The sequence below is a fragment of the Serinus canaria genome, chromosome 13 (assembly GCF_022539315.1).
Source record: "Serinus canaria isolate serCan28SL12 chromosome 13, serCan2020, whole genome shotgun sequence".
In the NCBI taxonomy this organism is placed as follows: domain Eukaryota; kingdom Metazoa; phylum Chordata; class Aves; order Passeriformes; family Fringillidae; genus Serinus; species Serinus canaria.
Genome location: NC_066327.1, coordinates 7,758,705 through 7,784,628, shown reverse-complemented (window position 1 = coordinate 7,784,628; position 25,924 = coordinate 7,758,705). Strand labels below are relative to the sequence as shown.

The following is a 25,924-nucleotide window of genomic DNA, read 5'->3' as shown; positions in this document are numbered from 1 at the left end:
GGTCAATCTGGCATTCTGTCACTGAAGAACATTTGGAGACCAGCACTTCTCCCATGGTTTTACAGTGCATGGAGGAGAAAGTATCCTCAGCAAGTGCCTGTGATGCCAGAGCTGAGCTCAGCCTTCCTGAGTAGACTGAAAACTTCAGCTCCCTTTTGTGGGCTTGTCTTCCACAAACAAGTTGAAAATTCCTTAAGAGATATCTACATCTTTTGTGCAGCTCCTAAAAATCTGCAGTACTAACCAATTTGCTCTCACTGCTCTGTCAGGCAGTTAGACTGTCTCCATCAGCTGAAACCACAGGAATTTTACACATGTGATGTGGGTTTAATGAAAATCACACTGCTGAATCTGTGCTTTGCACTGCACATGAATTAAAAAAAAAAAAAAGTAACCAGTGTGCTCATTGGGAATTGAAAATAACTAGAAGTTTTTAGCTTTAAAGAATGTATCTGTATGATTTTAATTGTAAATGACAAGAATGAATAATGTTGGCTAAAACTAGGGACATTGATGCAGTGCTTGCTGTTCAAAATCCTTTTGAAAATTACTTTTTAGCCCTTTTGAAAAAATCTTTATATTAAGCTGTTTCAGATGGGAGGATAAACCTGGACATCATTTGGAGGCCTTTCAGTACAGCAACATCCTGTGAACTGAAAGCATTTTCATTGTTTCTAATTTCTTTCTCCCACCTATCAGATGAATTTAGAATAATTATTTGTTTGCCTGAACAGTGCTGGCACACTGACCAACTTGCCTTGCAGGTGGAGAAAGGCTGGGCTCTAATTCTCTAAATCTTTCATGGTTTTTACTTTCAATTTGTGAGAGTTTTAACAGGGAAAAATATATTATTTCTGGCATAGATGTTACTAAGAAGTGGGAGGTTTATATTCAGATGCTTGTCAGACTCAGAAAGTGTGCTTTCAGCCTGAAACTGGCCTCCCTGAGAAAGTACAGAGCTGCAACTGGATCCAGATCCAACCTTCACATACTGGATCTATTTTAAGTTTGCAGCTTCTCAGGCCAGGAGACCTGATGTGGCTGTCTCACCTGACTTGCCTAACTCACCAATTGCAGCACAAGTCATCACCCATTTTTTTCCCCCCAAAGAGACATGGAGTCAGTTCTGTGGGCTGGCAAGAGCTTGAATCTGCCATAATTCCCAGGGGACACAGGCTCCAGTGAATGACCACCACGTGCTGCCGTACCAGGAGGATCATGTGTCTCACCATGATCTCAGTTTCTTCTTTTTCAGTGTCTGCCAGGTTGGTTTTTCTGGGTTTTTTGTTGTTGTTGTTTTTTTTTTTTTTTTGTTTTTTTTTTTAGATCATGTTATTTATGCAAAAAAATCATTTTAGGTGATGTAGAAAATGGCATGGAATTATCTTGACTCTCATAACACCTCATCCTAGAGTGCTTTGAAAATCTGTCCCACAAATTGCTCAGGTAGCAGTAGCTATGAGCTGAATGAGCCATGAGTTTGGCTCATTGTTAAAGGGCTGTTTTTCAATCCCTGAGCCAGGTGTAAGCTGCAGAACTTGGGAAACTCTCCTGGCCTCACTCAGGACTCACAGCCATGTCACTGAGACCACGGCTCTGGTGTTATGCACATGGCACTTCTGGAGTACAAGCCTTTTTAGTGCTACAAGATATGGCTGGTTATTTAGTACTTTATTCATTTTATTTAATTTTTTTGTTGTTGGCGTGGAAAAAAGACGATTTCCACTGACACCATGACCTTACCTGTACCATTCTCTCAAACATGTGTGCTAAAGGCAAATAGGAAATGTGTACATCCTCACAAGTAGGAGACCACTGACTCTGGAAGAAAACACAAGGAGCCCCACGAGGCCTCGTCAGTTCAGGCAGGTTTCTTACCTGTATAACTCTTTCAAACATGTGAGCCAGAGGCAGGAAGGAGATGAGCACATCGTCCTGTCTCGGAAAGATCACTTTCTGCAGGTGGAGGGCATGGGAGACAGAAAGGAAAGAAACACTGACAGGAAGACAACAAGAAAGTCATAAAATAATAAAAAGAAAAATGGCACCAGAGGAGCAAAAGGGTAAAGATTGTCAAGAGAGGAGGGAACGGCGGACACAGGGAAGCGTTAAAGCCACAGCATCATGGAGCTCTGTTAGCAGGAGGAGTAAAGAGCACAGAGATGTACACACAGGGCAATGCAGAGGGCTCTCCTGGGCAGAAGGCAGATTGTACCCACGCAGCTCTCGCTGGGAATGGAGGCTCACCCTGATGGAGAATCCCATTTTTATTCACTGCTTTCTACCAGGAGGTGCCGAGACCCTGATCTGTGCTCTCAGCTGTGCGCAGGCAGCAGGATCCTGGTGCAAACCTGCAGGAGCCCCCAGGATCCCGGTGCCAACCTGCAGGACCCCCTGGATGCCAGCAGGGCTCTGCAGGAGCAGCACTTTCCCACATTGCATACAGCCCATTCAAAAATCACAGCGGTACTAGAGTCAAAATTAGCCATTTTTTTTCTTTTCCTAGGTTAATCATTGGTTTGAATCAATGTGTTGTAAAACTAATGATTTAATCTTAGGCTTCAAAAACTAATTACTTCTGTTAGTGTTTCTCGTCATTTTAAGTGATTAAAATATGATTTTAAGGGCATTATGACTGTCCCACAGACAGGGGAAAGAAGGGAAGAAAAGTGGCCAAAGTCTTGATTTTGCCAAGTTTTTAACTCTCTCTTGAAGGCTGGAATAAACAAAGGGCCCAGGAGCCTTACCTAACCCATTCCCCAAAAGAAAATAACCTTTATACCTGCATTTCCTAGGGTACAGCTAGCTGTAATATTATGGATTAGATAAACTGAAAGTTTGCCTACCCAATAATTTGCATCAAGGCCAGTGGTTAGTGGAAAATGGGTATAAAAATCTATCAGGTCACAGTACTAACAGTTTATACCCACTTGCACCTCCACTGCTCAGAAGGAATCAATAGCTCATGACCTGGGATACAGTGGAGGCAGACACAGAAGTTCATCCCTCAGGGGATATTTTATTGAAGTTAAATCTGGGCTGGTCAGATTTGGGTATGGCCCACCAGCCATCACCTACCAAAGTCAAACATCATTGACCATGGGGGTGTTCTCAACATCCCATTTCATATTATTGTGTCTGTCAGCCTGAATGAAGCCATTAAGGCCTGCAGATCTAGTTCTGCAAGCACAGTAATGCAAAACCTTTAATATCAACCAGGGTTTTTTTTTTTTTTATTACTGCTGTAAGAGCCCAGACAAAATAATCTGATCTTAATCAGACCAAAATTATGCCATTGAATAGCATTTCACAGTTGGCCAGTTAAAGGTAAAAATGCAAACAGCTTCTTGGTATTTGAGAAGAACCTTATAATAAAGCTCTGGACTTGCTTAAAAATACATTTGGTTAGTAAAAATCACTGAACTAAGCAAAAATGCCACAAGAACTTGTAAACAACAAACCCACAGAACTTCTCATTTTGTTTCTTTAATTTATACTACTTTCAAATGTTTCACACTTTCCTCTATTTCATAACTATGGTCAGACATTACCCAAATCTTGTGGATCAGCTACAGGCATTTACCCTCTGCTAGCATTGCTCTGGTGGCTGGAGATAAATTTACAATCACACCAGACTTGGGTCTCAATCTGATATCTTTAAGATTAATCAGGGCCCCACTCCATCAGCAAACACTAAATCCATTTTAGTGGACCAGTTCTGGAAAATGCCAAGTTCCCTCAGGTCTAAATTAGTGCTGTTTCAAAATAAATGCCTGCTCTTAGAAGCTCAGGCCTCTCCACACCTCAGCTTTCATTTGTGCCTCTTGCTGCCACTGAAACTCCATGCTGAGGAGCCCTCACTGGCATTTTGTCCTGCACACTGTGGAGGCACAGTCCTGCAAACATTGGAACATGGGAGTTCAGTGGGATTTCTTACATCACATGGCTGAGTTTCTTTACACCGGTGGTCCGGAAATCTCAGAAAATTCCAGGATTAAAGCAAAAAACTTCAGTAATTTCAACATCAACAATAAGACCAGTAAGGGGTATGAGGTAACCAATTGTCCATCCTATGTGCATGTAAGTACTTTATAGAATTCCTGTTCACTACCAGAAATTAGATTATTTAGATTTGTTTTATACAGGATGTCTAAAATCCTAACTATGTCATGGTCAACTGATTTTGCTTCCTATATTGTTTCTAAACATGAGTTTGCAGTTGTGTGAAACAGATTATAAAGGCACTTGGCCAGCACTCTGCTATGCTCTATTAGAAATATGTCTAACAAAAACTGAAATATACTGGAATGTAAAAAAATCACTTATGTTCTTGTATATCTATATACACACACTTTTGTATGCAGAGAGGTTTCAAATAAATGGTGACATTTTTGGGCACAATGGGACACACAGAGCACAAGACGAGCTTGAACTCCTCTTCAAGCACCAATAGGGCTTGTGTGCTCTCCTAATTCTTCAAAAAGAGTTAATGAACTGATTAATGAAAGAGTTAATGAACAAAAGTCAGCATTGTTTCTCAGAAGCCCTTAGTGCCCTACAGAGCCTGGGAGCCAGAGCTGCAAAGAGGATTTAATGCCCTCCAGTACTGTAGATTCAGCCTTGCTCCATTCCCATGGATTTAGCCCTCTGAGCAGGGAAAATGTCATCTTTTATCTGCAAGAGCATCCTTCCAGCCCATGCAGGGCCCACAGTTAACCCACACCCCCTGCACATGGCAATGTTTTCTAGCTCAGGGTAATCACCTCCGTCACTTTCAAAAAGCCTGAAAAATCCGCCACCACGTTTCCATGGGTCAGCATAGCACCCTTGGGATTTCCTGAAAGGAAGCAGAGGGAGAGTTTAAAAGATAAGCCAGAAGGTAACTTTCAAAAACTAAACAAAATACCCAAAACAATAAATGGTTAAAATATTATGTTCGTTTCTTCAATTTTAAAACAGTAATTTTCACCATCATTTCTGTGTACTACTATGCACCAAAAACACTTCAATACTCAAAACTTCATAAAGTGATACTGCAAACAGAAATATTTCTCTTGGAGACTCTGGAAAACAGGTTCCAGCAGAAATAGCCCAACTGCAATTTCTGAGAGGGCTCAGATGGAGCCACACAATGAGCACAGCCATCAGACTTGGCTGGCTGTTCCAGCCTCTCTTGGGAGGACTTATTTCATCCAGATTTTGATTAAGAATGATTTTGAACACCAAGAAACACTGTTTAAAAGGCTGTTATACTCTTACTTAACCAGTACTCTGGATAACATGAGAAATGCAGAGAGCAGTGCAGGTCAAAATTAGGCTACAAGAAGACCCTTTGAGACTACAATTAAGGGAAGTAATGAATATTATCAGCAGCACAGGTGTCTTGAAGACAGCCCTAAACCCATTAGGGAGCCAGCAGAGCCCCTGTGCTGTGTTCCAGAGCTGGGCACTGCCCCTGCAGTATTTTATCCACCACCAGCAAGCACCTCAGCACCACCAATATTTGCCTTTTTACACTCCTTTTACACCATGGTCAGCTGACCATGGTACACCTCTTGCACTTCATATCTTTTGGACACCAAAACAGAGTGTTTGTTAAGCAAATACACAGGCTGAGACCTCCATGTTCACAAAAAAGTGGCTTGGAGGGCTCTGCATGCCCTCTTGTCACAGCACAGTCCCTTTTCATCACCCTGCAAGGCTTTACTTGTGAAAATAAAGTGTAGCTCAGCTCAAATAAAGATTATGGGGCCAGCCTCTTTCTCTCCAACATGTTTTTAAGCAGATTGTTTTAATTCCATCACACCACTGCCACGTAGTTCCTGCTGCTCTGTGTGAAGGCAGATCAGGGGAGCTTTACCTGCAGGTGCCCAGTGTGTCCCCAGAACAGTGGGCACGAGCAGCCTGGCAAAGCTCCTTCAGTTAATGTAACAAAATGGTACACCAGCCAGAATTCCTTTCTGCCTTCCTCAGATTAGGAGGAGACTGTGCTGCTTTGTGAATATGTTTCAGCACAGGAAAGTATGTTTAATCCTCTCATTTCAGAACAGTTTGAGGGCTGTGTTGCTAGCAGCCCTCCAGTGTGGGCATGGGCACACTCAGCACTGAGCCCTTTGCCCTGCCAGCTCCACCACCATCACTCTTACTCAGCCTCCCAGATAATTAAAGGCAGGCACAAACAGCAGTAGCAATTGTTGCATACATTTATTGCAATAGAGCAGGATATTTTTAACACAATATATTGTACTGAAAATCCCTATTTGCAGCTCCAAGTGCCTTGACTAATTTAGTTCCAAACGCTTGCAGATGAAGTTGGGGCACAGGAGCCTGGTTTGGTCCCATCTGAAGCTCAGGGGTGAAGCTGACAGCTTTGCCAGCCATGGCTGCTCCCATGCTAACATATTGTACCAGCAGGCTCACACACAGGTGCCAAACCAGCCCGGCAGGTTATTTTCACAGCTGGGTGCACACATGGATCCAGGCTCCATGAAGCATCCATGAGCAGGTGTCAGTTGTGCACACACACCACGACTCCAAAACCACTTGTGTTACTGAGCTGTGGCCAGCCAAACACTGGTGCTCAGCCCCTGCAGTTCTAGAAGCAGCTGTGCTCCTGCAGTGTCACAGTGGAGAGGATGTGCTCAGTACTGGTTTGGAAACTCAAAACTCTGCCCTCTGGCACACATCTGGTCCCTGCACCTTGACAAAATTCTTCAGATGTTTTTTTAGAGGATTCCAAGTGTTCAGCGCCAGACTGGGTGGGGCTTGGAGCAAACAGGTCTAGGTGAACATGTCCCTTGCTGTGGCTGGGAATTGGAACTAGACATGCTTTGAAGGTCTCTTCCAAGCCAAACTATCCATGATTCTATGAGATTTCTCAGATGTTTGATTAATTTGCTCACTCCACCTCTGACCTGAATGCAGATCAGCATCTCTGCCATGCCTGAAAGCAGTGTTAACATCCTGACTCCTTCTGCATTCCTCTTCTCACACAGGCTCAACACCCTGGACAGACTGCAGTGATGATGGGGTCTAAGCAGAGCAGCAGCATTGGAGCCAGGAGAGCCTCCATCAGGAGAAATCCAGAACAAACCATGCTGTTATGGGACAGCTGAAGCTTTTTGGGTTGGGGGACTCCTGCAAGGTCCTGCTCCTTCCTTAGTAGCTCTAAGAGTTAACGTAGCAAAAATAGGAGCCCCTTTCTATGACCCCTTTCTCAGAATTACCACTTTGAGAGAAGAGGGTTGGCAGGGATGCTGCTTTTCTATTTTAAAAAATCAATGCAATTTCTGTAACACTGTTCTTGTTTGAATTTCCTCACAAAGACAGGCCCAGTGGGTGTCCTGTTACAGAATGGATACCTTGCAATCCATTAATAACCCAGGAATGTCAAGTCCTCCTTGGTGCCAGGCTTGTTTGATAGTTCTTATAAGCAGTAATAGAACCTTTAAAAGAATAGAAGAACCTTTTCCACATTGCCAAAAGGATCTTTCAAGTGCTCCAGCACAAATTTGATGGTGTGATCCATCAGTATTCTGGGATGTCAGCACTTTCCTCCACTGGGGAGCTCTGGCAAAAAGGAACATGCGCTGCCAGGCTGGGAGAAACCACTGGGAAGCAATTTTTATCCCCCTGGAGCAGTGGATCCTTGAGGGAATGACAGTTGATTGATTTCTTAGGAGTAGCCAACATGAAAAATTGTATCCTGACAGTTTGGGGATATCTATGTATCTTTGGCCCATTTCCAAGTGCTGATGGCTTCTTGGCACAACCATGGAAGTTGCTCTTGTCATCCAAGATCAGCAACCTCAGCCTCTCTTCTATCCCTGAGGAGGCATTTGGGCATCTGGTCCTGTCAAAGAAAAGCAAGTGTTAAAGTCTGCTCCTGGGGAATTCTTTGCAATTCTACAGTTTCCAGGTGACAAATTCTAGAGCAGAGCTTTTTTTCACACCATACAAAAATATTTAAAGCCCTTTGAAACTGGAAAAGCCCTAGAGAACATATCCTTTGAAGAACATTCTAAATTTAGTCACTAAAAATTACATGGGCTATATAAAACTCTTACATCAAAGCACAATGTAGAAAACAGACCAGAGTGTTGATGCAACCTCTGGAAAAGGCAGAGAGTGATGTGCAAAGTCCTGCACCAGTAGAGGATGGGCTCATGCATCACAAATCATTGTTATGAGAGGGTTCAGTTTGAGATGATTTGCAAAATTGGAAATCTCTGATTTGGATGGGAGAAGGGAAATGAACTTCCTGGTTGTCCTATTTCTGTAACTGGGCATGTTTCTAAGAAAAGCACAAAATCGGAAACTGGCCCATGATTGCATCTGCAAATAAAAAAGAAAATCAAAAGAAACCTTCTCTATGCAGAATTTCTTATTTAGAAATAAAAATATCAACAATAACGTGACTTGAAAAATAATTGCCCTGCACTTGAACATGCACAGAAACACACTGTGCCCTGCTGTATCCACAGCATGGCTCCTTCCATTTCCACTGCTCCCATTTGTGCCCAGCCACTTTGCACTCACTCTGTACATGGCTGTGATGTTCATGTCCAGCACTGAGTTCAGTCTTTCCCATTTAGGAATTCCCAGTGCTGGAATAGAACAGAGTCACAGGCTCCTTTCCCTCAGTGCTCTGCCCTGGGCAGTCTGAAGTGCAGATATCAAGACTAAGGACCATACACAAAGGTAAAACACCCAAACCCTTTTAATACATCTTGAGCTTGTACTTGGAGCTGATAAAGCAGTTGCCTACCTGGTGTGAAGCACAGGTCTCTTCTGGGAGATGGAGGATGAAGGTGTTCCCTCGTGCTCAGCCTGACCCACCATCTGAGGAGCACCAGCAGCTCCCAGCAGCTTCTGCTGAGACCAAACTGAGGATGCTTTGGCATAGCACCAAGCATTAGGCAATCCCAAAAACACAGGTGGATCTGGAAGAGCTGCTCCAGCAGTGCCTGGAGCATGGACCTTCTCTGCAGGCAAGTGTAAAATCAGTGTCCCAAGCAGTGATGCCTTGTGCATCTGCTCATACAGCTTTCAGGGAGATGTTAGAGAAGCTGAGCTCCCAAGCGTAGGAAATTCCTGCAAGCTGATGAAGACCAGGATCTGAAGAGAGGAGAAAGAACTGCCTCTGCTAAGAACAGGCAGGAAAATGATGCTGCCCTTCTCTCCAAGAAAAAGAGGCCAGCAGCACATGAGTACCAGCACCATGGGCTGCCCAGGCTCATCCCAAACCTCTCCAGCACTCGGTGTCATGAGCAACACACAAGAAGAGGAGGTGACAAGGACCTTGGTGAGGCTGGAGACATCAATGTGCTTAGGATACAAAGAATGTAAAGCTCTGGAACCACATTTTTTGTTTGTTTGTTTTTTTAACATTTGCAAAAGATAAATACCAATCAATCAAGTGCTTCACAACTACACAACAAAATGGGAAGCAGACACACTGGTGGATTTTCAGACAACTGGAAAATCATACTGGCAAAGTGTATGTCAGAGAATTCAACTGACAAATAAATATATTATTATTTTTAATTTGCAATCTACAGAAGTATATAAACCTAGTCTTAAATATATTAAAATGCCTAGAGATATCATTACCATATCAGTATAACAGCAAGTTTGTATATATAGAGATTGGATTAATAATTAATTTCATAAGATATTCTAACATTTCTAGATTAAAATGCCTCTTTTACCTGTAGTGCCACTAGTAAAACAGACAATTGACAGATCTTCTGGTCGGGGAGGCTAGAAATACAAAAGGAGATTAAGAAAATCACATCAGTCAAATGCAGATGTGTCAGTGGTAGAGACTGTTGACATTGTAGAAACCTAAAGATCAAACCAATTATGTTTTTGCTCTGACATAAAAAGCAATAATTCTCCTCAGCATATATAACCAGGTTTCTTCAGCTGATGCAGGCTCTATTCCTCCCTTTATGCTGTGCTCCAGTTGCACTAAGGGCATGCTTAAGTGTTTGTCTCACAGTTAGTATTTTCCAAGCCACCACCTATATCTTTAGACATGTGGGACAACTTGAGATAATTCATCAACTTCCAGGTCAATTCTGGAAAGAGCTCCACAACAGGGGACAAGATTCCAAAGCTGCTGACTGTTCCCATTTCCAGCAGCATCTCTGTATTCTCAGCATCACCCCATATGTGCACTATTTTGGGTCATGAATGATTAAAGACAGAAGCTGCTTTTGAGAGTTTTGTATGAATATGAGCAGCCAGTGAAAAATATCAAAGCAATTTTCCCAAAATATCCCAAATAAATACTGCCAAGTAGTGTTTCTGAACTATAGGAACCCCAGCAGAAAGTGAAGGGTAGAGAGACATTCCCCTGGTGCCACCAGGGTAAGGTAGTGGAATTAGGGTAGCTTAACAATGGCATTTAATTACTGTCCCATTAACACATTCATAGCAGGATGAGCTATCTCAATTAAGTGTTCCAGGCAGAGGGAATAAAGCAAATACTGCACATTGTTCCCTATGGGGCTGGGGAAGCCCTGGTACAGGTTGCCCAGGGAAGCTGTGGCTGTCCCATTCCTGAAAATGTTCAAGGCCATATTGGACAGGACTTGGAGCAACCAAGCACCCATGGAAGGTGTCCCTGCCCATGGCAGGGGGTTGGAACAAGAGCTTTAAGGTCTTCTTCCCTTCTGCTGCAGTTGTAAGTGGGAAAAGCAACAAGCCAGCACTCACCACAGGCACATGTCGACACTCACGGCCACAGTCCTGGAAGAGATGAAAGTAACAAAAGTGATTTCCACCTTAATTCCTGCAGTGTAACCCACTTGCTAATAATCTGCCATCCACTGAGGGAGTGTGAGCTAAAGCAGACAAATTCCTAGCTGGCACTGAGGACATCTTCATTATCCTTAGTTTCTTGCCTTAACTGCAGTGCCTCCCTTGGATTTCAAGTAGTGTTTGGATTGGTTGAGCTGCATCCAGGATGTTTCAAACAAGTGTGAGGCTGTAGGCTTACATGTAGTGTGGATGAGGGTCCATAGCAATGCAGAGTCCCCAGGCAGGAGCAAAGGAGAGCTGCTTTATTGCAAAAAACCAGGCCTTTTCAAAGCAGTTAGCCCATCATCAGTTACATAGTTTAAAGCACAACAAACATAACTCAACCAACCACCATACACCACAATGTGAACACACAGTGGTTTATAACTTGTTTTCATACCCCTGATTCAGCTGAATCTCTTTCCCACAGCCCATTTCTGCTTAGCCAAAGTAAATGAGCCATGATTTTACGAGGCCTTTCTTTTGTAAAGTTTTACTTATTGGTACACTGTATGAGGACAATGTCTCAAATAACAACCCCCTTCCCATGCCTAAATAGAGGCTGATAGCATATTTGAGGATAAAGAATTGAAATGTTGGCTCTGCTACCAACAAGGAATAACACCAAGAGGCAAGTGCACCAAGCATCAGCATTATCAGCCACAAGCTGCTCTTTTGTGCTCTCCAGACACTGAACCTGGCACACAATTCACAAGTTCCTGTGCATTGCACTGTCTTTTTACAGATAGTACAAAAAATAGTAAAAGGGGAGAGAGAGAGCAAACTCACCTCCACCTCCTGCATGGTCTGGATACGAACCCCACAGCTCCTCCCTCTCTCTCTCAGCTCCTTCTCAAATGGGTCCATCAGGATGATAGACCTCAGGCCTGGTGTTTCTTTCCTCTCCACATGGTCAAGGAGTATCCTGGCTTTTTCAGGCTTGTCACAAATGACCGTGGAAATGTCAGCTGCAAGAAAAACAGCCAAACAAGCTGTTTGCAGTAAATCTTCTTTAATGCAAGACTAGCTCATAGCTAACCCTGTATCAGTTCTGATAGTCACTCCAGGCTATACCAGAAATCCCAGCATACAACACATGCTTCTCTTGAAAAATGAGGAAAAAATGCAGTCTTAGCTAACCTAAGTCAATGTCAAAGCTGTAGCTGACATTTACGATTATTCTGGAAGTCAGTTCAAAACATTAAAATTGGCCCCCACATGCATTAAAAAAATCTAGGAGGCAAAATATCAAGCAACACAGGAGTGGGTGGGCATGGAGGAATTCCCACATCCAGAATCCATGGCTGTGCACCACTGGGCATGTGGAAAATGCAACAGAGGCAGCACAGGGACACATGGTTTCTCAGGAACCTCTCTAAGTGAATTCAAGACACTCAACAAGTATAATGCCCCACCCCTGGAAGTGTTCATGGCCAGGCTGGATGAGGCTTGGAGCAACCTGGTCTAGTGTAATGTGTCCCTGCCAATGAAGAGGGAGCTGGAACAAGATGAGTTTTAAGGTCCCTTCCAATCCAAACCATTCTGGGATTCTGTGATTATCTGTCTTTTAGAAGCAGAAAATGAACCATTTTGAGCAACAGAACTGAGATCACATCAGTTTTGATTTTACCTGTGTTGACAATGTACCGAATGGCTCCAGGGCCTAAGGTGTCATACAGGGGAACAACCACCATGGAATAGGTGTAGCAAGCCAGCTCAGAGATGATCCACTGAAGGAGAACATGGAAGCACAAAGGTGAGAAGAGGCCATGAGAGCAGATATAACTTGAGAACAAGCTGACAGGTCAGGAACATTATTAATACAATATCAAGTTGGATATAAAATCTCACCTCTGGGCGGTTTTGAGCGAAGACGCCAATGAACTGCTTAGTGGATGGCTTGCAGCCCTGCTGCAAAAGGCCTGAACCCAGAGCTTCTGCTCTTTCAGCCACCTGGAATTTGGAGAGAAAAAAAATACATTAAAAAAGAGAAATAGAAACAATAACAAATTAAGCAAAGACTTACAGGGAGGCTCTCAAATTATTCTATTTCCTGTCTAAAAGTCCAATTTTTATGTTATCATGAACCATCATTAGCTGACTAGCAGTTGATGAGGTCAGCAATGCCCCATAGCTCCAGAGTGCCTCAGTGCTGCTTTCAGGAGTGGGCTCATGGCATGGAGCCAGCCCCTGAAATCTGACACACCCATGTAACACCTGGATGTGCCAGGGTGGGGAGAGCAGGAAGCATCACACAGTGCATGAGCAACCCCCTGGGCTAACACCCCTTCTTGTGTTGGGGAGGAGAAGAGGATGCACAGCAGGTCTCACATCCAGCTCACCTCCTTGTAGGACAGCCACTGGTAGGGCTGCTTGGGCTTTCTGAAGCCCAGGCAGGGGCCATTCTCTGAAAGACACAAGCAGAGATGATGAGTTATAGGGAGGCAGTGCCAGGAGTTAACACACAGGGCCACGATGTGGGGGAGCCCTCCAGGAGTAAATCCATAGTTAATGGGTTGGTTCTCAAAGCAATCTCCAGCAAATTACACACACAAGTGCATCTGATGGGAGACAAGCTGCTGGGATCCCCCAAAAAGGCCTCAGTTCTCCCCACTGCCAGCAGCAGTTTGCCCCAGACAGCCTCATTAAATGACACTTCTCCAAAGGTCACATGAGCATTAGTGTCTGATAAGGGCACTCATCCCACTACTTGTGCTGCCTTTTGATTAAAAAAGGTGAAAACTACTATATTTAGCCCAGCCTACTCTGGAGGAAGGTAAAACAACACACAGCAGTGTGTGACCAGATGAAAATTTGAAAAGTTTGAATTATTTGCTAATGGTATCTACTTGCAGAAATACATTCCTCCATACACCTACCAAGTCCTTTATCTACCCCTGTCTTGTGGGGCAGAATATGTGCAGATCTTCTGGGGTTTTTTATGGTACCAAAAATACTAATCTGACCATGACATTGTTGCATCCAATGAGGCAGGACACCATAAACAGCAGAAGACTTGGAAATAGTTATGGTAGAGTAGTGGGAAGTGATGCGTCTCAAGAGTGTGAGAGCTCTGTGACAATACCAGAACATCTGCATGGGCTGGTCCCCACCTCTCCCAGCTTCTGCTCCTAGACCTCCCCACCACTGTGCTCTCACCAGAGATGCTGAATCCCCTCCTGAAGACCTCGTACATGGTCCTGGCATCATCGTAGTAGTGCGTCAGCAGCTGCGGGCTGTCCCCGATCACCGAGCGGCGCGCCCCGGCCAGGCCCTGCGTGAGATGAGGTGACATGAGATGACACAGCCAGCAGCACTGCTCAAGGGGTGGGAGATGGGGAAACCCCCAAGCAGCACACTTCCCAAATGCCAGCAACACTTGTGTGACCACCACCTGACCCAAGACCCAAAGGGATGTAAGAGCGGGGGGACATTGACCTCAGCACCTCAGGGATAGGGAGAGCCCTCTGGTCACAGAGGAACACTTGATACAGCTCATTGTCACTGAGATCATTGATATTTCCCTAGGGAATTTAACAAGGAATATGGATCTGGAAGTAATGGAGTGGGGATGTGCTGGGGGATGCAACTGCTTGGGGTTCCACAGGCCTCCAGGACTAGCACCATGAGCACTTCCACAAGGACATCCATGCCAACATGAAGGACAGATCAAGGCAGAGGCCAGCCCCAGTGCCATGACCTCAGCAGAGGTGTTTTAAGAGTGGGCACCCAGGGTGAGAATGACCAAACCAGGACTGCACTGGGAGCCAAAAAAACCCCAACAACTAAAGACCTAATCACAGGAAAAAACTATCCTGAAAAATGCAAATTCTTCCCACCCTTTTAAAAAGCTGCTGGAATTAAAGACAATGACATCTTAAAGGGAATATCACAAAAGGCTTTAAAAATTCTCGTCCCACTTTCAGATATTAAAATAAGCGGAGACAATATTCAGAAACATTTCTGTTTAAAACAGAGCCACATCATTAAAGCCTTTTGCAAGGATAACAATTAGTAACTCCTCAGCCTCTAAGCATGGATTCAGGTTTAATTTTTCTTACTATTACCTAGTTTGCAGCACCAAACTCGGCAGTGGGCACACATGAAGAGTGCCAGGTGATCTTGTTTCATCAGCTATTGCCTTTCAGTTGTTTCTCCCATGCAATGGCAGTGCCTCTAATTTTTGGCCATGGATGGTTGAACAAAGCTAAGATCAAAATTTTACTGAAAATCTAAGAGAATAACATGTATTCTGTATTCTAGTTTTTTAGTTTACAGAAAAAGGTGAATTAAGGGGTGAAGTGATCCCTGGCACAGTGCATTACATGGCTGATTTCAGGATGAGTTTTGGGGAACTACCAAAACAACAACAAAAAAGCCTTTCTGGCATGACCTGTGGACATAGATCTGTAGGAACAAGTTCAGAGGAGCCATGAAGGTGATTAGAGGGATAGGACACCTACCCCATGAGGAAATGCTGAGAGAGTTAGGGTTGTTCAGCCTGAAGAAGAGAAGGCTCCAGGGAGACCTTAATGAAAGGGGCCTACAAGAGAGCTGGAAAGGAACTTTTTGCAAGGGCACATAGTGACAGAACAAGAGGTAGTGGCTTCACATGGAAATAAAGTGGGTTTAAATTAAATGTTGGAAATAAATTCTTTCCTTTGAGGATGGTGGGGCCCTGGCACAGGTTGCAAGTGTTAAAGGCCAGGCTGGATGGGGCTTGAAACAGCCTGGCCTAGTGCCCATGGCAGGAGGTTGGAATGAGATCATCTTTAAGGTCCCTTGTAACCCAATCCATCCTATGACTTCCAGGCATGCAGATCTTGGGGAAAGCCAGCCGGGGTTGCCCTTACCTCGACTTCTTCCGACTGCATGCGCAGGTCGCAGGGCGGCTTCACGGCCCGGGGCCGGCTGGCGAACCAGTAGGCGACGACGGCCGCGAAGGCACCGATGCCCACCAGCGCCGTGGCCGGCAGGTTGCGGAAGAACTGGCTGAGGTCATCGAACTCGGGGAGCCGCAGGCTCCGCAGGATCTCCTGAGCCTGCATCTTCTCCACCAGCGAAACTGTGAACTCTGCAAGAGCCAGAAGGATGGGTCAGGTCGGGTGAGGTCAGGATGCGGAGGGGCAGAGGCAGCACGGGGCTCTGGGAAGGGGAGAACATGCTTTGCCTCATCAGCCATCACAGACACCCTGCTCTGCTGAGCCAGGGGCTGCCTGCCAGTGGCCACCCTAACTGAGAAAAACTGCATCTATGGGAGAGACAGAAGAGAGGAGGAAGCATCCATAGCAGAGTGAGCTGGAACAGACAGCTCACTCCCTAAGGACAGCTGAGCACCAATGTACAAGAAGTGATGCAGCTGCAGTTATCTGGAGTGAGAGGTGCTGGGACAGGCTCTAGGATCCAGCTAGGACCCCTCAGGGCTGCCAGGAGCTTTCTCTGCCTTCCCTGAGCAGGACTGCACCGACAGTTGTGCTGGGCTCACAGAGTGGGAGCTGCTCCTGGGAAAGGCAAGGTCACGCTGTGGACTGGGCATTGATCTAGACTCTGACACAGCAAGATGCCTTGCTTTTCCCTTTTGCACAAACAGAAACAGCCACCAGAGAGAAGGAGCCAAGCAGGTGGCCCGCTGCTCCAGGGACTCATGTTTGGGTGTTGAGTGCACAAGGAACATTTTAAATAACTCCTGTTCACACTGACAGCCCTCAGCTCCTCACTGAGGAGTCCCCAGTATCAGCCAGCCCTCTGAGGAATGAGCCAAGCAGGTGCTGCCCAGGGAGAATCCAAACAGTTCAGGTTTCCCACAGCTCTGTTTATGACTTTACAAGAGTCAAGGTCTTAAAAAAGTTTTTCAGCAACATGAGCCCAAGCAGCCCTTTCCCTTTTGCCCTCTGGCCTTGCTCCAGCTTGTGGAGTTCCATGGCTTCACTTCGATGAGGAGGCCAGGACTTCCCACACAACAGCACCACTAACACAAACCTGCTTTTTCCCTCCTGGCAGCAGTGTCTGGGCTGCACTACCCTGAAAGTCCTGAGGGTCAGGACTATCCTCTAGTAGCCTTCTCCTGTCTTTGTACCAAGTGAGCATTGGGGCTGGCACAGGCCAGGTGGTGAAGACAGGGGCACTCTTCACACAAGGCTCTGGAGAAGATTGGTAAGTTTGCAGAAGAGAAAAACCAACATAACAAACAATTAACCTCACTCACTTTTGGTCTTTGAAATGGTGAGGGCAGCAGCAAGGGGACAGCAACAGAGAGCCCATATTCAGGGTCATCCATCTGCCATGACAGCTCTGGCCCAAATGTCCCTCTGACTCCATGCTGCTTCATGATGCTGGCCAACATCCCACAGCCACCTCTGCTCCCAGAGAATTCCTGACTCTGAAAACCCTCTGGGACACAACCAGCCTCTTCAAGAATGGTTAAACCCTTCCAATTATCACACCCAGATGATGTTACTGGGAGATACCCACCATCCTCCTGAGATTTGAGGACCTTTTCAGAAATGCCCACATGTTATAAAATACAGACTATGCAACTGCAATAATGTTAGTATGAACTGTGAGGGTGGTGAGGCCCTGGCACAGCTTGCCCAGAGAAGCTGTGGATGCCCCATCCCTAGAAGTGTTCAAAGACAGGCTGGATGGAGCTTGGAGGAACCTGATATAATGTAAGGAGTCCGTGGTCATTACAGAGCAGTTGGAACTGGATGAGTTTTAGGGTCCCTTTCAATCCAAACCATTCTGGGATAGAATGATTTTATGAACTGAGACAGAGTGCTGATTTCTCCCCTCAATATTTCTCAACACCAGACCATGAAAAGTAGCCTGACAAACACACTTTTACTACAAAAACTAGGAGAGCTTAGCAAGGGAGCTATTAATTTACTGATGAATTGCCTATTTGTGCAAAAGCATTTCAGCAAGTCCCAATTAAGACTGTCTGCTCCCAGAAACAGCCTGTCCCACCAAAAGCAGCCACCCAGCTTGCTGGTTTCACTGAAATCCTGGGAATTACTCCCTCAACAGCAGCCTGTAAATGCTGTTTTGTATCCATCTGTGCAGTTAAGCTGAAAATGGAAAGCTGGGAAGGTGCCTGTGGGAACAGCACTGCCATGGGGGGGTGCTTGGCTACGGCCATATGTTTCTGTCCTGCTTCTGCCCTGCTCAGCTGCAGGGATTGCCTAGGTAGAAGCAGGACCAGGCCTTTACACCCACCTGGGTTGAGGGCATCCATGGACATCTAGAGCTCATAGCATCAACAGAAGGGTCATGAGAATCAGGGCTGCAATTTCTGTTCACATTCAATTTTGGCACTGCAGAGTTCACACAAGTTGCCTTTCACAAGAGTTAATCCTGTGTTTTGCATCCCCAAGTGATTCATGATAAGTCCATACTTGATCTGCTCAGAGCAGACAACCTGCCCTGGGATGGTGGCCAGGAAAGGGGCCCAAGTGTGTTTTGGATGATCAGAGGGAACTGCCTTACCTCCTCCCTAGAGAAAGAGGGGTCAGGGGTGCCTGGATCACAGCCTCCTCTGACGAGTCATGACAAGCAGGTAAGCACCTCATGGTTCACATGCTCTGGGAATACATTTCTCATGTGATCAGGAAAATAAATCATAGTAATTGAAACCCAGCACAGTTGGGCTGGGTTACCCATCATCAAGGCAGTTTTGCACTCCAGGCTGCACAACAAGCAGCTGCTGCTGTCAGCTCAGGCTCAGGATCAGCAGCAGGATGCTCTCCACACCCCTACTCTACATTTCTGTTACCTTTGTGCCCCATTTTTGCTACCTCTGGCCCCATTTCTGTTCCCAGAAGTGGATCTACCAGCCTGCTGCAATTCATGTTCCCCAAAAGCCAGCAGCCCTGGGTGCCAGCAAGCAGAGCATGGCACCCATGCATGTGGCACATGGAAACACTGACATTTCAATTTATTCCAAATGGTACTTCACATCACTGGATTTCTAAAATATTCCCATGGCAAAGAAAAGAGAAACAAATATGCAAGGAAGGACAGAAAAAAGTGGTTGGAGGGAGGGAGGGAGGGAGGCTGGAGGGAGGGAGGGAGGGAGGACAGGGAGGGAGGGAGCGAGGAGGCAGGAAGGAAGGAAGGGAGGGAGGAAGGAAGGAAGGAAGGGAGGAAGGAAGGAAGGAAGGGAGGGAGGAAGGGAGGGAGGGACGGGAGGGAGGGAGGGAGGGACGGAGGGAGGGACGGGAGGGAGGGAGAAGGGAAGGAAGGAAGGAAGGAAGGAGAGGAAGGAATGGAAGGAAGGGAAGGAAGGAAGGAAGGAACAGGAGAGGAAGGAAGGAAGGCAAGGACAGGCATAGGAAGTGACGGACAGGAGCAGGAAGGAAGGAAGGATAGGAAGGCAGGGAGGAAGGAAGGAAGGAAGGAAGGAACGGAAGGACGGACAGGAAGGAACCGGAAGGACAGGCCGCGAAGGAAGGACAGGAAGGAAGGAAGGCAGGAAGGAAGGAAGGAGGACGGAAGGCATAGAGACGGAAGGACGGAAGGAGGAAGGAAGGGAAGGAAGGAAGTGCCGGAACGGCAGGGAGGAAGAAGGACAGTGCAGGAAGGAAGGACAGGAAGGCCGGAAGGAAGGAAGGCGGACGGAAGGACCGGACGGCAGGGACAGGAAGGCAGGAAGCCGGTACGGAAGGAAGGAAGGAAGGAAGGAAGGAAGGACGGAAGGAAGGAAGGAGAGGAAGAAGGAAGGGAACGGAGAGCGAAGGACGGAAAGGAAGGGAAGGAAGGAAGGTAAGAAAGGAAGGAAGGAAGGTCAAGGAAGGAAGGAAGGAAGGAAGGACGGAAGGAGGAAGGAAGGAAGGAACGGAAGGAAGGAAGGAAGGACGGAAGTGACGGAAGGAAGGAAGGAAGGAAGGAAGGAATCGGAAGGAAGGAAGGAAGGACGGACGGAAGGAAAGGAAGGCAGAGGACAGGAAGGAAGGAAGGAAGGAGGAAGGAAGGAAGGAAGGAAGGAAGGACGGAAGGAGAAGGAAGGAAGGAAGGAAGGAAGGAAGGAAGGAAGGAAGGAAGGAAGGACGGAAGGAAGAAGAGGAAGGAAGGAAGGAAGGAAGGAAGGAAGGAAGGAAGGAAGGAAGGAAGGAAGGAAGGAAGGAAGGAAGGAAGGAAGGGAGTGCTGGAGAAGTGCCAAGAGAGCACAGCCATGGGTAAGGGCTGGGGGTGCCTGGCACAGGGGAACTTCCCAGTCTGGGTCTGGGCTGAGCAGGGCTCCTGCAGCCTTGGGGCAGCCAGCAGTGACACAGGGCTCCAGCTCACCCACCAGCCTGTGTTCACAGCAATCACCCCCAGAACAGGGCTTATTTATTTATTTTGGCAACAAAAGGCTGTCTTGTACAAATTAGTTTTCATCTTTTTCTCCTGGAAGTGATTCTGTAACTCCAGTTGATGGAGATCAGTGACATAAGCCAGTGTTGGAACAGCCTCAGACTACTGGTGTATGCCTAATGCAATTAAAATTTTATTGGTCCTGTGTAATCACATCCTCTCTACCACTCCATCAATGCCTGCTTGGGAAGAACAACTCCTATTGGGGGAATCCATATCCTCCAGCCCCCCTGCACTCACAGTGGGGTGGAGAAGAGGCAGGTGATCCATTTTATCCTGGAAAATGGGTAAAGTGTCCCCCAAAAAAGGCTATTTACATTAGACTTCATAGCACAAAACCAAAGCCAAATAAGCAGCTTTTCAATATGTCTGAGAGAATTACCAGTTTGCAGTGGGGAACTACAGTGCCATGCAGTGGTTTAGAGCACAGAGACCCTCTGCTTCTCCCAGAGCAAGCTGGAATACCCTGTCAGCCAGCAGTCACCATGGATCCGTGTCCTTGGCTACGGCAATGGCTGCTCACTCATTTCACTGAGGAAACAGAATTTCCAGGATCTAAAACATCTCAATCTAGACAGGCTGATTTAGAGGGATTTCACGCCAGTGAAACACTACAAGCTTTTTGAACTCTTTTCTCATGTTCAGCTCTGCAGAGCCCAGACCTGAGATTTATAGTTGTTTTACTGAAATGGGGTCAGTTACAGAAGATTTGCACAAAGAAGCATCCAGCAAAACTTGAACCACTCTCCTTCACCTTCCTGTGCAGAACAAAAAACATGCCTGTGCTCTGTACAGAGGCTTGGGGGACTTTGCAGTAGGGATTCAAATCACGAATGGCACTCAAATTATGACTATGTCACGACAAGAGAGTTTCCATTTGCCAAGGGGAAAGGGAAAATCAGCATTCCCAGGGACACATAAAGCTATTAGTCAGACTGCATCACTGGAAACCATTTGTTTATTTAAATGGAAGCTCTTGCAGTAATTAACATCTTCGTGAAAACATGCACAGAGGCTGTCACAGCCATGCAGGCAGAGGCATTTGGGGATGTTGTGTATTGCTTGCAGAGTATAATCATCCTTATTTTTCCTTTTTCCTCTAACTCCATGTAGGATCCTGGGAGAAGCCCCTGCCATTAAATGCAGCTCAATACTTCTGACCTTCTCCAGCTTGGCCAGGGAGCTCCTAGGACACCACAGGCTGTGAATTCCTAATCACTGCTGTAATTAAAACCAGAGAGGTGATGCCAACTCAGCCTCTGCTCTGCAGCTCCACAAGTTTACCCTGTGTGGGCACAGAGGATGAGAACCTGGATAAGCCTTCAGTCCTCATCCTGAAACCAGTGTGGGTTGGGGCTGGGCTCTGGTGAGGAAGGGGGACACCAACCACTCTGCAGAAGGAGGCTGGACTTATATTTCTCTAGATTTTATGGTATTAAGTGACCTAATGAGATCTCCTACTACAGGCTGTGCTGTGCCTCAGCCACAACCAAAACACACAGTTTAATTCAAACCTGCAGATTTTTTCTCATTTGTTTTACTTAAACATGAAAATTTGGAAAACTCATGGCATTTGGCTACCTTTCTATTTTCAACTAGAGAACAGGTCAATTTATTCTGTTTTAATGATTTTACACCATAGTGTTTATGGAAATGGCAATACCACGCTTTACAGCAGAACAAAACCAGTGTTAATTACAGAGAGAAAATGCCATTATGTATTTGTTGGGCATTACAGAGAGCTACTGAAAACCTTACAGAATAATTCCCTGCTGTGAGACAGGAAGCCAGGCACTCTGCAAGCTTGCAAACTGCTTGAGAAACAGTAAAGGGTGTGATAAATGTAAAGGGGAAAATAAAAACCAGAAGTGGGGAAAATAGGAACACCAGAAGTATCTGAAACTATGAAAGAATCACTATGTGGAAATCCAGTATGCAGCCCCAAAATGAAGCAGGACACAAGCAATACTTGGCCCACATAGTTTTGCAGGACATCTAACAGCTTCTCTCCCACGTGCAATTGTGCTATAAACACATGACAACAGTGACCCAAAATACTTCACTGCTTGTCCTACCTCCCTCCAGAGCAGCCTGGGCAGGGGTGACCCCACAGCCCTGACCCACCACATGTACTTGGATGCATGTACAGGGACCCTCTCTACTCTGCAAGGGTCAATCAGTCACACATGCAATTCAGCAATTACTAGGATTATTGATCCAACCAAGGCTAATACTACTTAAAACTTTCTGAACCTGCTTTTGCTCCTCTAAAGTGGCCTATCTCACTATAGCCCATTTCTCCATTTAATGTCTCTCACCTTCAGACACATCACCTTAAGCCAAATCTCTCACAGCCTCCACATGATGTATCACTGCTTTGATTTTTGGGACAGCACATTTTCATAAAAATTATGCTTTCCATTAAAAAAATGCCCCCAAAACCAGACCAAACTGAGCTCTTACAGGTGCCTAATTTTACCCACTGAGCAAATACTTGCCTCTCCAGTGAACAACCACAATTACTGTGTTTTACTTAGATCATGCAATTCTTTGCAGGGTCAAATAATAATAGAGGACTCAAAGCCAAGGCATTTGGCCTCATTGACTGTGGTTCCACTACATCTCAATGAGTTATAATTGGGAAGAGGAAAAAAAAAGAGGGGAAAGAAAAGGAACTAGTTTTGAGATAAAATTTCTTTTTTTGGATTATTATGCTGGTGCTCAGACAACATAAGAGAGGGTGAGAAGCAAGGGATAGCAAACAAGGGAGGACAGGCCCACAGTGCCTGTGAGTCTGTGGGACTTCTTTGGGGAGCAGATGCTAGAGAAGCAGCCCAGGATCAAGAAATGTTATAAACACAGTTTATAACTTTTATATTCTATTTTTACTAACAAAGAATATCCTTCTCCCTTTCCTTTGAGAATCAGACACATCCAATCTGTGAAACTGGCCTTTTGCCAGCATGACTATTAAAGAGCAGGGTTTCAATAGTACCCAAGCCTCTTTAGCTCTAATTGCTTTTGTGCTGGCAGAGCTGCCTGGGGGCTCAGTGCCCCCCAAACTCAGGGTCTGGGGCATGGGAGCACACATGGGGCTGCAACAACACCACCAGGGACTGTCCCCGTGCCCCTGCCTCCCACTCACCCTCTCCCAGTGCCCTCCCTCCCATCCAGCAAGGCAGAGTTATCCACAATGGAAAAATGATTTGCATCCAGGTCAAGCCTGGGATCTGTAGGAGAATAAGGCAAATAAATTTTATAGCAAGGAGGCCAGCAGTGCTTTCCTGTGCATTAACAGCCTGGGTGTGACCATGGCACCACATTTCCCTGTGGTTCCTGGGGACAGAGCTAATGGCAGACCACAGCACTGGGCTCAGGGGCTTTGCTGACCCTCCAGCTTCTATCCACCTTCTGACATCCCCAACCCCAAAGGCAGGGCCCAGACAAAGGATGGGAATCTCCAACCAGAGGAGCAGCACTGGCCTCTGCTCCCTCCTGCTGGGAAATGAATTTGCAAAACAGAAGATCTTTGCAAGCATCCACTAAAAAGGGAAAAATGCTAACAAGGAGCTCAATGTCCTGAAAGAGACCAGTAATCACACATAAATAGAAGTATTTAAAGTATCTGAAATATCTACAGCGTATTGGTCCCTTGCCTAGAGAAATTATTCAATAAATAATTCAGTGCTATGCAGAGATCTTACTTTAGATATTTGAGATCTTTCAGAGAGCAAAAGCCAGCCCCCAGCAGTCTGGAAATACTCCTTGCTCAGAGCCATGCATGGACCACCAACTCATCCTCATCTCTCTGCACTGTGTCCCTCTTCATCCACTGATACCAAATCCTCATGGAAAACTGTCCACCATCCCACACCTTCTCACCCACTCAGCACAGCTCAAATGTGTGGACCAACATAAAAATACCTTTTGCACCCTGAGCAGAGTGGTGTAGTAGCCCTCAGAAGCCACTATGACTTACACATATGGAAAAGCCATGACTGGGAATCTGGCCCAAATCTGCCACTGCTCTGGATAACAAAGTATCAGGAAGCCAGTGCAAGCATTTCAAGTTTCATACCAAAAGGGAAAAGCTCAACAACTCTGCTGTCTCTGAAGTCTATTAGTTGCCTAAGGCACAGTAACAGAAAAGCTCCTCGAACTGCTAAAACATCCTGAAAAGGTTACCTAGCACCAGCACAAGCCAGAGTCATGAGATTTCACTGACCAGGCTAAAACCCTCAGCCTGTGGTTGCAGAGGATGAAGTTCAGATGGAAAACCTAAATGGGATATTTTTGCACTCAATATCCTCCCCATCATATTCCTCTTGTTTCCCTTATGCCAGTGTAGCTGCTGTGTGCTCACCTCAAGTGAGCTCAAGCCATTCCTCCAAGCTAAAGCATAACCCAGCCAGAAGGAAAAGCAAACCACCAAAGTTGTGGGGCTTTCAGGCTGTCTTCAGCTCTCTGGAGCCTGCTCACACAACTGTGTCAAAATCAGCACAGGGGCTGCAAAGTTCCATCTGGGGAAACCAGAGCCTGATCCCTCCCTCTTGGCCTCCCTGGCTCACAGGCAGCATAGTCCACAGGAGCATCCCACTGAGGTGACTAAAGCAGGAGAGAGCTTGCCACTCAGCCTTATGGCAAAGCTTGCAGGTGGCAGTGAACCCTGCAAATGTTTTCTGGGCTCGTGCTGAAGTGCCACGTGCTGCTGGCATTGTCACACAGGGCTGGATCGTGACAGTGCATCGTGGGGCTGCTTTTGGTAGGGCTGGGGATTCGTTCTGCACACTGCCCACAGAACATCTGCAAAGCTCCCCCCTTCCTAGAAGTACACATAATTAATTGTCAACTTCAGTTCTTGTGAAGAATGAGGTTTGTTGGGTTGGGTTTTGGCTTTTTTAAATTTTTTACTGACACTGATGGTTGATTGTCCCATATACTATATGATTCCTGAATACTCTGTGTCAGGCAGCAAACAAACAACTTAAAGAATGGCATTAAAATAGTTATCTGGGGCAGAGTACAAAGAGAAGCACTGAATGGAAAGGGAGAAAGGAGCTGTACCCCTGACAGCTGGCTTGGCAGAGCAGAGATGTGAAGGTGCTTTGCAAAGAGCTGGATGGCTTGTTGCCAGGGAAAGTTTTGATGTTTGCCTTTCAATACTGAATTTAAATGAACCTTAGTATTGTCTGTAGAGGCCCTGGTCCAGCTAAGAGCCCCAGTCACCTGAAGGCTCTGCAGCAGTGTCAAGTGCTGGGCAGTGCAGAGGTGCAGGGACCACAAGGGGCCTTACCCTTCCATGCACCCAGGAGGGATGTACTCCCCTCCTCAGCTCACTGCCTGGCTCATTTTCAGTCTCTCCACATGAACATGCCATAGCCAGGCTCTCTGTGGCCATCTCACTCTACAAAGCCCCTAGCCCATGGCTGGGTGGAGACATTTGGGCACAATGCCAGGCAGGGAAGAAGCTGATACCACAAGCATGCATTGCCCTGGCTGTTGAGGGCTGGCTCTGCTGTGACCACAGCAGGTCACTGCCAGACAAGGACACACATGCAGGCAAATTCCTACTGCCAGCTCCCAGTGCTCCATGACCATTCACACTCTGCCCTTGGCTGCACCTGGAGGGTCACTGGGTGACACTCATGACAGTGATATAGGGACAGTTGAAGGGAGAGCCCTGGCTGCTCTCCTGCTGCACACACAAACTGCAGCGGTCTAATTCCTGCTGGCTTCTGGCAGGGTAGGATGGATGACCCCACCTCAC

At 46.2% G+C, this 25,924-nt stretch overlaps 1 protein-coding gene across 5 annotated transcripts in view; it reads right to left on the bottom strand.

Moving 5' to 3' along the window:
* The window catches only part of ACSL6 (acyl-CoA synthetase long chain family member 6), a 44,775-nt gene that overhangs the window by 14,848 nt on the left and 4,003 nt on the right, over positions 1–25,924 (bottom strand). For 2 of the 5 annotated variants that reach the window (XM_030229148.2, XM_050979777.1), the window contains exons 2-11: positions 15,660–15,880; positions 13,966–14,080; positions 13,149–13,213; positions 12,658–12,759; positions 12,437–12,536; positions 11,596–11,774; positions 10,723–10,755; positions 9,711–9,762; positions 4,764–4,837; positions 1,879–1,956 (exon numbers count right to left, since the gene is read on the bottom strand). In XM_030229148.2, the coding sequence (XP_030085008.1) occupies positions 1,879–1,956; positions 4,764–4,837; positions 9,711–9,762; positions 10,723–10,755; positions 11,596–11,774; positions 12,437–12,536; positions 12,658–12,759; positions 13,149–13,213; positions 13,966–14,080; positions 15,660–15,854 (993 nt within the window). In that variant the 5' untranslated portion in view covers positions 15,855–15,880. Of the gene's footprint in view, positions 1–1,743; positions 1,957–4,763; positions 4,838–9,710; positions 9,763–10,722; positions 10,756–11,595; positions 11,775–12,436; positions 12,537–12,657; positions 12,760–13,148; positions 13,214–13,965; positions 14,081–15,659; positions 15,881–25,924 lie in introns of all 5 variants that reach the window. The other 3 variants (XM_030229149.2, XM_050979776.1, XM_050979775.1) reach the window with 2 other exon arrangements.